Raw genomic sequence first — 12462 nt, forward strand, 5'->3', positions numbered from 1 at the left:
GGCAGAGAAGAGTGAAAGGAAGGATGTGCCAGGGCCTTCAGCCACTGTAAAGGAACTCCAGATTCATGTGCCACCTTGTGCTTACGTAGGTCCTGGGGACTTGAACCTAGGTACTTTGGCTTTGCAGGCAATTTCCTTAACCGCTAATCCATCTCTCCAGCCGCAGTTCCCTACATATTATAGTTCACTATTGAAACATTCCGGTCTGGAACAAAATGAAGTGGCCTAAATCCTGAAGGAGTTAACTTTGCGCCTGCGCTGTCTGAGCCATCTCTAGCGATAGATGAAAGCGCGGCTGCGCAACCCGCGAAGCCCGCGGTGGGAAGGGTGAGAGTGCAAGGTGATGGTGCGCACGCGCGGCGCGGGTCACTCGGCTGGCTGCTCCCAGGCGCCCGCTCGCCGCCATCTTGGATCGGGGCTTCATTGTTCGCTGTGGGACAGATGGTTTAGTGCAATTGCTGCCCACGAGGAAGGCGAAGTAACCTTCAGGCAACCGAGACATCCCGCTATTCCGTAGCCATAGTCGCTCAGGCGTTTTGGGAACAGTAGAGGGCAGGGAGCTGGACCCAGAGGCACCGCCGCACCAGCTGCAGCCATGGAGGACGAGATGCCCAAGACTCTGTGAGTCTGGAGCAGCGATGAGGGAGGAGGGATGGTGGTCGTCCTGGAGGGAGGCCTCGGCCCTGCGCCCCTCGCCCATTGTTCTGCGTGGACGCCCGATGTCGCTCGCGGTCGCTCCCTCCCTAGCGCACACCTGGAAGCTTAGCCGAGGCGGGCAGTGAGGACAAGCGCGGCGCGGGGCTCAGCCTGCGCGTCCACCCGCCGCCCGGGCTGCCCGCCGGCGTCCTCCGGCCGGAGACCTGGGGCGAGACTCCCTTCAGACCTCCCTCAGAACCCGGCAGCCTGCCTTTAGTCGTGATTGCCCTTTCCTACCCTGTACCCCTTTCCTGGTTAATCTTCTAATTTTGCTTTTGGTTCATTCTAGGACTCCCATTTTCTTAGGACAGGAGTTTTTTTCTTCTTCTTAGGATGAGGTAAACCTTATTCTTGCAGTTGCCAACTGGAAAAAAAACCAAACCTCTTTCTTTAAAGTCTTAGGCATTTCTTCTGTACCACCCCGACCTTTGACCCAAAGGCCTAAGCGGATAGCCCAAGGATTTTGAAAGTGCTCTTGAATATCTACCAAGGGAAAGTAGAGCTAATAAATATAATCACGTACTGCCCCTGACTGACACTGTTGCCAATCAAGGAGGCCTTTTTATGAAGCAACAGTTGCTAATATAGTTAGTCAAGTCTAGGAGTTCTTAGTATTAAATGATCTGAGCTTGGCATATTTTCTTTGTCGTGTAGTTTCCCTTCTGCATTCTTGTTTTTCAAAATATTATTGAATGAGATGATCCTGCTATTGTTTCATTTCTTAGGGGAAAAAAAAGAAAAGCTTAAGTCGTTGATTTTTGTAATGTATAGTTTGAAGATCACACATGTTCTAGAATGCATGTAGATGGTCACTTATGAGTGAAGCATCTTAAATATCATCGTACATAGTTTTAAGTTTCAGTGAGTTCCACACACACCTTTTTTTTCCTTAATACTAACACTTTCAGAGCTCTAAGCATTTAGTTGAATATACTCCCAAAAAACATTTGTTGGAACTTTCCTATTACATGTTAGCAAAATGTATGGCAGCATATTTGGGTTAGACTACTAGTTAGTAGTCTCTTAGTGCTTTTCTTTCTTTTCTTTAAAATACCTTGTTAAAGTATTTATTTATTTATTTGCAAGCGGAGAGAGAGAAAAGAGAGACAACTGCTGCCAACAAACTCCAGACTCATGCCCCACCATATGCATCTGGTTTAAGTGGGTACTGGGGACTTGAACCTGGGTCCTTAGTGCTAAGCCATCTGGCCATCCCTCTCTTATTCATTCATTCATTTTTTTTTTTTTTTTTTTGAGGTAGGGTCTTACTATAGCACAGGCTCACCATGTAGTCTCGGGCTCATCACCAAACAGGGATTAAAGTCATGGGTCCCCATGCTTGGCCTCCACTTATTGGGGGGGTTGTTTGAGGAAGGGTCTTACTCTAGCTGAGGCTGACGGGGAATTCACTATGTAGTATCAGGTCGGCCTCCTACTACTGGCAGTGATCCTTATACCTCTGCCACTCAAGTGCTAGGATTAAAGGTGTGTGCCACCATGCCTGGCTTTCTTTCTCCCTCTCTCTGTCCCTCTCTCCCTCTCTCTGTCCCTCCCTCCCACTCTTCCTCTCTCTCTCTCTTTAGGCAGACCTGGCATATGTAGCCCATGCTGGCCTCTCAACTTCCGGCCATCTTCCTGTCTCAGCCTCCAGAGTTTAAGGCATGTACCATTTTGCCTGGATTCTTTTAGTCTTTAAGATTCTTTCATTGTTTTTAAAATTTTCAATTTCAAAAGTTATCAATATCTAGAAACTCCGCCTTTTTTAGTATGCTGATTTGGGAATACGAAATAAATGATGATATATCAACATAGACTGAAAAAAAGTAGGGAGTTATGTAATAATAGATTGGGACAGTAGAATTAATGGGGTTTATTCATGTCAAGACACTGGATGCTTAGTGTGGGTCAGGCTCTCTTTATTAGATAGTTAACATGTTCATTTGCTCCTCCTTAGAACTCTAAAAAGGTAAATTACTCCATTTTGTAGCCAAGGAAAAGCTAAGCCTAGAATTTGAGTGGCTCATTCAGATCATATGTATTCATTTCTTAACTGTTAACGCTAATGGTTAATTTTGTCTTGTACCCCTCAGTAGAATATCCCTTCCAGGAATTTTCTACCTAAAGTTATTTTATGATTATTGTCTCCTCTCTTGTTTTGACCTCCATCAACCAAAACTTCCATACTTCTAGTCAGCCAATCTTTTTTTTTTTTTTTTAGTATTTATTTATTTGAGGGGGGGTTGGGGGAAAGAGAGAATGGGCATGTCAAGGCCTCTGGGCACTGCAGATGAACTCCACCACCTTGTGCCACCAGTTTATATGGGTCCTGGGGATTTGAACCTGGGTCCTTTGGCTTTGCAGGCAAGCGCCTTAACCACTAAGCCATCTCTCCACCCCAGGCAGCCAATCTTGAGTAAATAAGGGTAGGTTTTTCCAAAAGTATTTTTCATTTCAAATGCTTGTCTTAATGGAAATCAGATGCTTTTAATATATCCTTAACCACAGTGTCTGGCCCATGGTAAGTAATCAGTTTTTGTTTGTGTGTTTGTTTGTTTTTCGAGGTAGGGTCTCGCTTTAGCCCAAGCTGACCTGGAATTCAGTATGGAGTCTCAGGATGGCCTGGAACTCACGGAGATCCTCCTACCTCTGCCTCCCAACTGCTGGGATTAAAGGTGTGTGCCACCACGCCCGGCTTTCAGATTTTTTAAAAAAGTCTGGTACAGAGCTGGAGAGATGACTCATTGGTCAAGGCCCTTGCCTGCAATGCCTAAGGACCCAAATTTGATTCCTTAGCACCCACTGAAGGCCAGATGCACAAGGTAGCACATGTGTCTGGAGTTTACTTGCAGTGGCTAGAGGCCACAGTGGACTCATATTCTCTCTCTCTCTCTCTCCCCCTCTGTCTGCCTAGTTTTCTCTCTCAAATAAATAAAATATTAAAAAATAATTGGTCCAGGACTAGAGAAATCATTTAATGGGTAAGGCTCTTGCCTGTGAAGCCTAAGGATCCAGGTTCTACTTCCCAGAACCCACGTAAGCCAGATGCATTTGCAGTGTCTGGAGACCCTACATGCCCATTCTCTCCCCAAAGAAATATTTAAAAGTTAAAAAAAAAAAATGGGTACAGCTGGGCATGGTGGCACACACCTTTAATCCCAGCACTTGGGTGATAGAAGTTGGAGGATTGCTGTGAGTTCAAGGTCAGCCTGGGACTACAGAGTGAGTTTCAGGTCAGCCTAGGCTAGAGGGAGACCTTACTGCAAACAAACAAACAAAATCTGCTGCAGTTCAAGAAGTTTATCAAGATTTTACTCATTGACGAATCAAATAGCTTTAATTTTACTATCACCTATGTTCCTAAATGTCTCACCTTCATTTGCCACATCCTCAATTTTCAGCTCCATCTTGTTAAGTTAGAGATTGCCAATATTCAATTTCTTGTCAGCAATACTGTGAAAATATATTGTAAGAAAAAGTTTCTTAAAGTTTAATGCAAAATCATGAAGAATGGTCAACAGAAGATTTTAAGTTCAGATATTTGTAGTGAGTGAATGGGTGATGTATACATACTATTCTCATGTATAACTTTCAGATTGTCCATAATTAAAAAAATAAAAGTGTATGTGTAGTGAATCTGAATTGGCTTTGGTCACTTTAAAAACTTTCAGATTGTGAATTAAACTGCACACTTGAAAAAACATTGCCAGTGTTTAGTTGATGGTAGTTACTTCCCTCAGATCCAGGCACCTAAACATGTTGTGTGATTTATTCTTAAATGCACGGTTTTGGGATCACTGTACATTTATTGTATGGTATTTACATTGCTAAGATTGTAGGTCTATAAGTTTTAGAGCATCCTTAACAGCCTGCAGCTAAATAATTCCTGTATACTTGTGGGCTTTGTCTTTCCATCACCCTATGCATGTCTTTGATTCTTGTCACCCCCACTCCTCTCCAGACACTTTTGGTTTTACTACTTGTATGGACTAGCATCTCTTGTGTTGAGTTGAATGTGCTTGTGTTCTTTTGAAACAGCATTTCACTGTGTAGCACGCTGACCTTGCAGCTTGTTCATTCTTAACTAAAGATTATATTCGAGGCAAGATTGACACAAATGAGATATATAATTATTGGATACTATTGATGATGTTTCCAAAGAACTATTAGTAATAAAAACGTGCTAGAAGCCAGGCATGGTGGTGCATGCCTTTAATCTCAGCACTTGGGAGGCAAAAGTAGGAGGATCACTTTGAGTTCAAGGCCACACTGAGACTAATAGTGAATTTCAGGTCAGCCTGGCCTAGGGTGAGACCCTATCTCGAAAAACATAAACAAAAATATGTTTGAAACATATTCATTCACTAATATTTGAGAGCATAGCCTTTGGGTGTTACTGTTCTATGAAGTCGGCATATAATTAAATATACCATGTTTGTTTAGTTTTTGCTTATGTGTGCATGTGTGTGTGTGATATATGCACGTTTATGTGCCTTTGCAGCTATCCATATGCTCACCTGCGACAGGGGTCCCTTGCCTGCACCTGGTAGGCTCACTCCGTTACTCTTCGGCCTGGTCTTATTTTGAGCTGGAGTCTATTTACTGATTCCAGAGCTTATAGGGCTATAGTCCTATGAAAATCTGAGTGGTGCTTGGCATGGTGGTGCACACCTTTAATCCCAGCACTTGGGGAGACTGAGGCTGGAGGATTCCATGAATTACAGGTCAACCAAGCTAAAGTGAAATACTGGTTCAGAAAACAAGGGCTGAAGGTCTGTGCTCCCCTGTGGGACTGGGGTTACAGGCACATGTGGTCATGCCCAGCTGTGTTTTTTTTTTTTTTAACCTGGGATCTGCAAATTTGAACTCAGGCTTTCTTAGGCCTCCTCAGGCCCTAATGCTTGTGTAGGAAGTACACTTAACTTCTGAGCCATCTCTAGCCCAAAATATAACATGTTTTTATTTTTATTTGAAAGCGACAGACAGAGAAAGAGACAGAGAGAGAATAGGCGTGCCAGGGCCTCCAGCCACTGCAAACACACTCCAGATGCATGTGCCCCCTTGTGCATCTGGCTAATGTGGGTCCTGGGGAATTCCCCAGTACCCATGTAGAGCCAGATGCATAAAGTGATACATGCATCTGGAGTTCGTTTATAGTGGCAAAGGCCCTGGTGTGCCCATTCTCTCTCCCTTCCCCCCTCTCAGATAAATAAATAATATATATGTGTGATATATATTATAAATTATATATAATAAAATTGTGTGTGTGTGTGTGTGTGTGTGTGTGTGTGTGTGTATGGTGTTTATTTATTTACCTGAGAGAGAAAGGGGAAGAGAATCAAACCAAGGTCTTTAGCTTTACAGGCAAACACCTTAACTGCTAAGCCATCTCTCCAGCCCAATAAAAAATTTTTTTTAATCTACCAACAAAGTTGGGCATGGTGGCACATGTTTTTAATCCTAGCACTCAGAAAGTGAAGGATTGCAGTTAGTTTGAAGCCAACCTGGACTATAAGGCTAGAGTGAGATCCTGCCTCAAAAGAAATTAATAACAGTAATTATCATTAAACTGGATATGCCATATGAAACAATATCACAGTGAACTTATCAGGCTAGGGATATAGTTTAGTGGTGCTTGCCTAGCATATGCAAGGTCTTAGGCTCAATCACCTATACTGAAGAAAGAAAATTTATTCACAGAAGAATGGAGTTTTCTACATAAAAAATCTTAGGCCGGGCGTGGTGGCGCACGCCTTTAATCCCAGCACTTGTGAGGCAGAGGTAGGAGGGTCGCCGAGAGTTTGAGGCCACCCTGAGACTACATTGTGAATTCCAGGTCAGCCTGAACCAGAGTGAGACCCTACCTTGAAAAACCAAAATCTTCAACACCAAGGCTGGTCATGGTGGCTCACACGTTAATCCTAGCACTTGGGAGGTAGAGGTAGGAAGATTGCCATGAGTTTGAGGTCACCCTGAGACATGGTGAATTCCAGGTCAGCCTGAGCTACAGTGAGACCCTACCTCAAAAATAAATAAATAAAAATAAAAATCTTCAACCCTGAACCGGGCTTGGTGGCACACATCTTTAATCCCAGTACTCAGGAGGCAAAGGTAGGATCACTGTGAGTTCGAGGCCACCCTAAGACTACATAGTGAATTCTTTTTTTTTTTTAAGGAGATTTTTTATTTTATTTATTTTATTTATTTATTTGAGAGCGACAGACACAGAGAGAAAGACAGAGGGAGAGAGAGAGAATGGGCGCGCCAGGGCTTCCAGCCTCTGCAAACGAACTCCAGACGTGTGCGCCCCCTTGTGCATCTGGCTAACGTGGGACCTGGGGAACCGAGCCTCGAACCGGGGTCCTTAGGCTTCACAGGCAAGCACTTAACCGCTAAGCCATCTCTCCAGCCCGACATAGTGAATTCTAAGTCAGCCTGAGCTGGAGTGAGATCCTGTCTTGAAAACCCAAAAAAGAAAAACAGTTCAAAAGTCATTGTGGGATGGCGTAGCAGTTAACGAACTTGCCTGTGAAGCCTGAAGACTCATGTTCAACTCTCTAAGTCCCATGTGTAAGCCAGACACACAGTGAGATAATTGCGCAATGCCGCACATGCACACAAGGGGACACGTGTCTGGAGTTTGATTACAGTGGCTGGAGGTCCTGGTGTGCCCATAGTCTCTCACTCCCTCTCTCTCTCTCTCTTGGTCATTGGAAAGTGTGTGTGTATATATATATATATGTATACACACACACATACATACATATATATATATGAAATCCAAAACTTATTTTTTTTTAATTTTTAAAAATTATTTTATTTTTATTATTTTTTTTAATTTTATTTACTTTTATTAATCCTAAACAACTAGTTTACAAAGAAAACTTAAAAAGCAGAATGGTAGCCTGGGTTTGTTTCTAGCCATACTCATATTAAAATGTAGAACTAGGGCTGGAGAGATGGCTTAGCGGTTAAGCGCTTGCCTGTGAAGCCTAAGGACCCCGGTTCGAGGCTCGGTTCCCCAGGTCCCACGTTAGCCAGATGCACAAGGGGGCGCATGCGTCCGGAGTTCATTTGCAGAGGCTGGAAGCCCTGGCGCGCCCATTCTCTCTCTCCCTCTATCTGTCTTTCTCTCTGTGTCTGTCGCTCTCAAATAAATAAATTTAAAAAAAAACATTAAAATGTAGAACTGGATAATGAAAAAGTCCTGTGAAAATCTGAGTGGTGCTTGGCATGGTGGTGCACACCTTTAATCCCAGCACTTGGGGAGACTGAGGCTGGAGGATTCCATGAATTACAGGTCAACCAAGCTAAAGTGAAATACTGGTTCAGAAAACAAGGGCTGAAGAAGTGGCTTAGTGATTAAGGTACTTGCCTGCAAAGCCTAAGGACATAGGTTCAATTGGTGGTACTTACGTCTGGAGTTCGTTTGCAGCAGCTGGAAGCCCTGGCCAGCCTGTTCTCTTTCTCTTAGTCTCTTTCTCTCAAATAAATAAACAAATAAAATATTTTAAAACAAACAGCGGCTGGAGGCCCTGGTGTGCCCGTTTTTTCTGTCTCTCTTCTATCTCTACTTGTAAATAAATTTTAAAAATTTCAAAAATAAAAAATAGATGCCAGGTGGTGCATGCCTTTAATTCCAGCACTCAGGAGGCAGAGGTAGGAGGATTGCTTTGAGTTCAAGGCCACCCTGAGACTACATAGTGAATTCCGGGTCAGCCTGTGATAGAGTGAAACCTTACCTCAAAAAACTCAAAAAAAAAGAGAAAGATTTTTATAGACACCTTAAAAGAAACAGGATGGAGAGAGGGTTCAGTGGCTAAGGTACTTGTCTACAAAGCCTAACGATCTGAATTTGATTCCCCAGTACCCATGTAATCCAGATGCACAAAGTGGTGTGTGCATCTGGAGTTATTTTGCAGTGGCTAGAGGTTCTGGCACAGCCACGCACTATCTGTATCTCTGCTTGCAACTAAATAAATATGTATGTATGTATGTGTATATATATGTACACACACACACACATATATTTGGGTTTTTGGTGTTTTTGAGGTTTCACCCTAGCCCAGGCTGACCTGGAATTTACAGTGTAATTCAGGGTGGCTCAAATTTAACAGCAATCCTCCTACCTCTGCCTCCCGAGTGCTGGGATTAGAAGTGTGTGTCATCACACCTGACCCTTTTATTTAAAAAGTTATTTTTATTTTTATTTATTTATTTGATGGGGAAAGAGGCAGGGAGAGAGAGAGAGAGAATGGGCATGCTAGGGCATCAAGCCTCTGCAGACAAACTCCAGACACATGTGTCTTGTGCATCTGGCCTATATGGGTCCTGGGGAATTGAACCTAGGTCCTTTGGCTTTGCAGCCAAGAGCCTTAATCACTAAGCCATATCTCCAGCCCTTTTTTTTTGGTTTGGATGTAGGGTCTAATGTTAGCCCAGGTAGACCTGGATTTCACTACATAGTCTCAGGTTAGCCTTGAATTTACAGCAATCCTACCATTGCCTTTCAAGTGCTGGGATTAAAGGCGTATTCTACAACACTGCTGAGTAAAATATTAAAAAATAAAAATAAAAAAGAGGGTTAGAGAAATGGTTTAGGAGCTAAAGGTGCTTGCTTGCAAAGTCTGATGGCCTGGGTTTGATCCCCACTATGCACAAAGAGGCACATCCATCTGGAATTCATTTGCAGTGGCAGCAGGCCCTGGCACACCCATTCTCTCTCCCAAATAAGTAAATATTTCTTTAAAAATCTGAGTGTAAAGCAGAATTTTATTTTATTGTTTTTTTTTATTTTTTTTGAGGTAGGGTCTTGCTCTAGCCCAGGCTGACCTGGAATTCACTATGTAGTCTCAGGGTGGCCTTGAACTAACAATGATCCTCCTACCTCTGCAGAAAGAAAGAGTGGGTGTGTGCCAGGGCCTCTAGCCACTGAAAATGAACTCCAGACGCATGAACCACCTTGTGTACCTGGCTTACATGGGTTCTGTGTCTTTTGGCTTTGCAGGCATGTGCCTTAACTGCTAAGCCATCTTTACAGCACTCATTCCCCACCCACCTTTTTCTTTTGTAGAGGTAGGATCTTACTTTAGTTCTGGCTGACCTGGTATTCACTCTGTAGTATCAGGTTGGCCTCAAACTTAGAGTGATCCTCCTACTGCTGCCTGTTGAGGGCAGATATTAAAGGCATATGCCACTATACCAGGTCTAGGATTAAAAAAAAATTTTTTAAATGTATTTATTAGAGACAGGCCAATAGAGAGAGAGCAAATGGGGCAGGCCAGGGCCTCCAGCTACTGCAAATGAACTCCAAATGCATGCACCACCTGGTGCATCTGGCTTACGTGGGTACTATAGAATCAAACCTCGGTTCTTAGGCTTTACAGGCAAGCACATTAACCACTAAGCCATCTCTCCAGCCTAGGATTTTTAAAAAAATTTTATTTATTTAGAGAAAGAGGCAGAGAGAGAGAGAGAATGGGCACGCCAGGGCCTTCAGCCACTGCAAACGAACTCCAGACACATGTGCCCCCTTGTGCGTCTGGCTAACGTGGGTTCTGGGGAAATCAAGCCTCGAACCGGGGTCCTTAGGCTTCACAGGCTTAACTCCTAAGCCATCTCTCCAGCCCCAGATTTTTTTTTTTTTTTAATGTTATTTATGTGCAGAGAGAGGATTTGGACACACCAGCCTGAGACTACATAGTGAATTCCAGGTAAGCCTGGGCTAGAGTGAGATCCTACTTTGAAAAACTTAAAAAAAAAAAAGTCTCAGTGGCATGCTGTTTGGGTTTTGAAGCTTCCAGGATTGTAGGCCAAATAAACCAGTTCATAAGTTACCCTGCCTCATGTGTTTTGTTACAGTAACACAAAACAGACTGAACATGGTAATTTTCATTTCTTTGACTTAATAGTTACGTTTTGTTACTTAAACATGACTTTACTTTCCAGTTCTACATAAGATTAGCACAGGATCCTAAAAGTGTTAAATGCCAAAATGGGATGACTAAAGTCCTTTCTATTAACACAAAGTCATTGGATCTGATTATATGAAGTTCATGGTTTCTGTGGTTAAATAAACAACTGATAATAAGTTTTGTTTCTTTTTTTTTTTTTTTTTCCCTGGAGGTAGGGTCTCTCTCTCTCTCTCTAGCCTAGGCTGACCTGAAATTCACTCTCTGTATTCTCAGAAAGGCCTCAAATTCATAGCCATCCTCCTACCTCTGCCTCCTGAGTGCTGGGATTAAAGGTGTGCACAACCATGCCTGGCTAACTATTATTTTTTTGTAAAGTTGGGGGCTGGAGAAATTGCTTAGTGGTTAAGGCATTTGCCTATGAAGCTAAAGGACCCAGGTTCAATTCCCCAGGATCCACATAAGTCAGATGCACAAAGGGCACATGCATCTGGAGTTTGTTTGCAGTGGCCAGAGGTCCTGGTGTGCCTATTTTCTCCCTGTCTCTGTGTCTGCTTGCAAATAAATAAAAAAAAAAATTAAGTTGGAGCTGTTAAGGTGGTTGCCTGTCAAGCCTAATGAATCAGGTTCGATTCCCCGGTACTCACATCAAACCAAATACACAAAGTGGTGCATGCATCTGGAGTTTGTTTGCAGTGCCTATTGGCCCTGGGGTGTCCATTCTTTCTGTGTGTCTCTTCATCTTTTTCTGCTTGCAGATAAATAAAAATAATAAAATAATTTCTAAACAGTCATTGGAGCCAGGCCTGGTTGCGTAGCCCTGTGATCACAGCTAATCAGGAGGCTGAAGCAGTAAAATTGCATGTCTGGGTAATTTAGTGAATGAGACCTTATTTCAAAAGAAGAAAACATTTGGTAAATAGTGCTGGAAGCTGGGTGTGGTGGTGCACACCTTTAATCCCAGCACTCAGGATTAAAGTCCTGGAGATTTCAGAGGACCTTGGTTAAGTCTTAATAGTTTAGTAGACACAATGACAGGGGACCCTGGTTTATAGTTTCTCAAGCTATAAAATTCATGTAGCAAGAAAAAGGCTTTTTTGTTTGTTTTTCGAGGTAGGGTCTCGCTCTAGCTCAGGCTGACCTGAATTTCACTATGTAATCTCAGGGTGGTCTCAAACTCACGGCAGTCCACCTACCTCTGCCCCCCAAGTGCTGGGATCAAAGGCGTGCACCACCATGCCCAGCTTGTTTTTTTCTTTTTTGAGGTAGGGTCTCACTGTAGACCAGGCTGACCTGGAATTCACTGTGTAGTCTTGGGCTGGCCTTGAACTCAACAGCGATCCTCCTACCTCTGCCTCCCAAGTGCTGGGATTAAAGGCATGTACCACCATGCCCAGCTGGGATCTAATTTGAATTTGGATAGTCTCAGGCCCTCATGCGTGCACACAGGAAGCAATCTTAACCACTGAGCCACTTTTCCAGCCCTTGACAGCATTTTCTATTTCATTTCTTCTTTATCATTACAATAAAAACAAACTTTTTCATATATATATACATATATATATGTATAAATTTAATTTATTTATTTGAGAAAGAGAGAAAGAATGGGTGTGTCAGGGCCTCTAGCCACTGCAAGTGAACTCCAGATGCATGCATCACCATGTGCATCTGGCTAATGTGGGTCCTGGGGAATCGAACCTGGCTCCTTCAGCTTTGTAGGCAAACACCTTAACGGCTAAGCAAACCCTTAAACCAGATTAAAGGTGGTGCTCACCTTTAATCCGAGCACTCAGGAGGCAGAGGTAGGAGGATTTGAGTTTGAGACCACCCTGAGACTACATAGTAAATTCCAGGTCAG

At 43.2% G+C, this 12462-nt stretch overlaps 1 protein-coding gene across 7 annotated transcripts in view; it reads left to right on the forward strand.

Moving 5' to 3' along the window:
* The first annotated feature begins 362 nt into the window (after positions 1-362).
* The window catches only part of Tia1 (TIA1 cytotoxic granule associated RNA binding protein), a 68740-nt gene continuing 56640 nt past the window's right edge, over positions 363-12462 (forward strand). For 2 of the 7 annotated variants that reach the window (XM_004668314.2, XM_004668315.2), the window contains exon 1: positions 374-621. In XM_004668314.2, the coding sequence (XP_004668371.1) occupies positions 596-621 (26 nt within the window). In that variant the 5' untranslated portion in view covers positions 374-595. Of the gene's footprint in view, positions 622-12462 lie in introns of all 7 variants that reach the window. The other 5 variants (XM_045152527.1, XM_045152524.1, XM_045152526.1 and 2 more) reach the window with 5 other exon arrangements.

The sequence above is a fragment of the Jaculus jaculus genome, chromosome 6, assembly GCF_020740685.1.
Source record: "Jaculus jaculus isolate mJacJac1 chromosome 6, mJacJac1.mat.Y.cur, whole genome shotgun sequence".
In the NCBI taxonomy this organism is placed as follows: Eukaryota; Metazoa; Chordata; class Mammalia; order Rodentia; family Dipodidae; genus Jaculus; species Jaculus jaculus.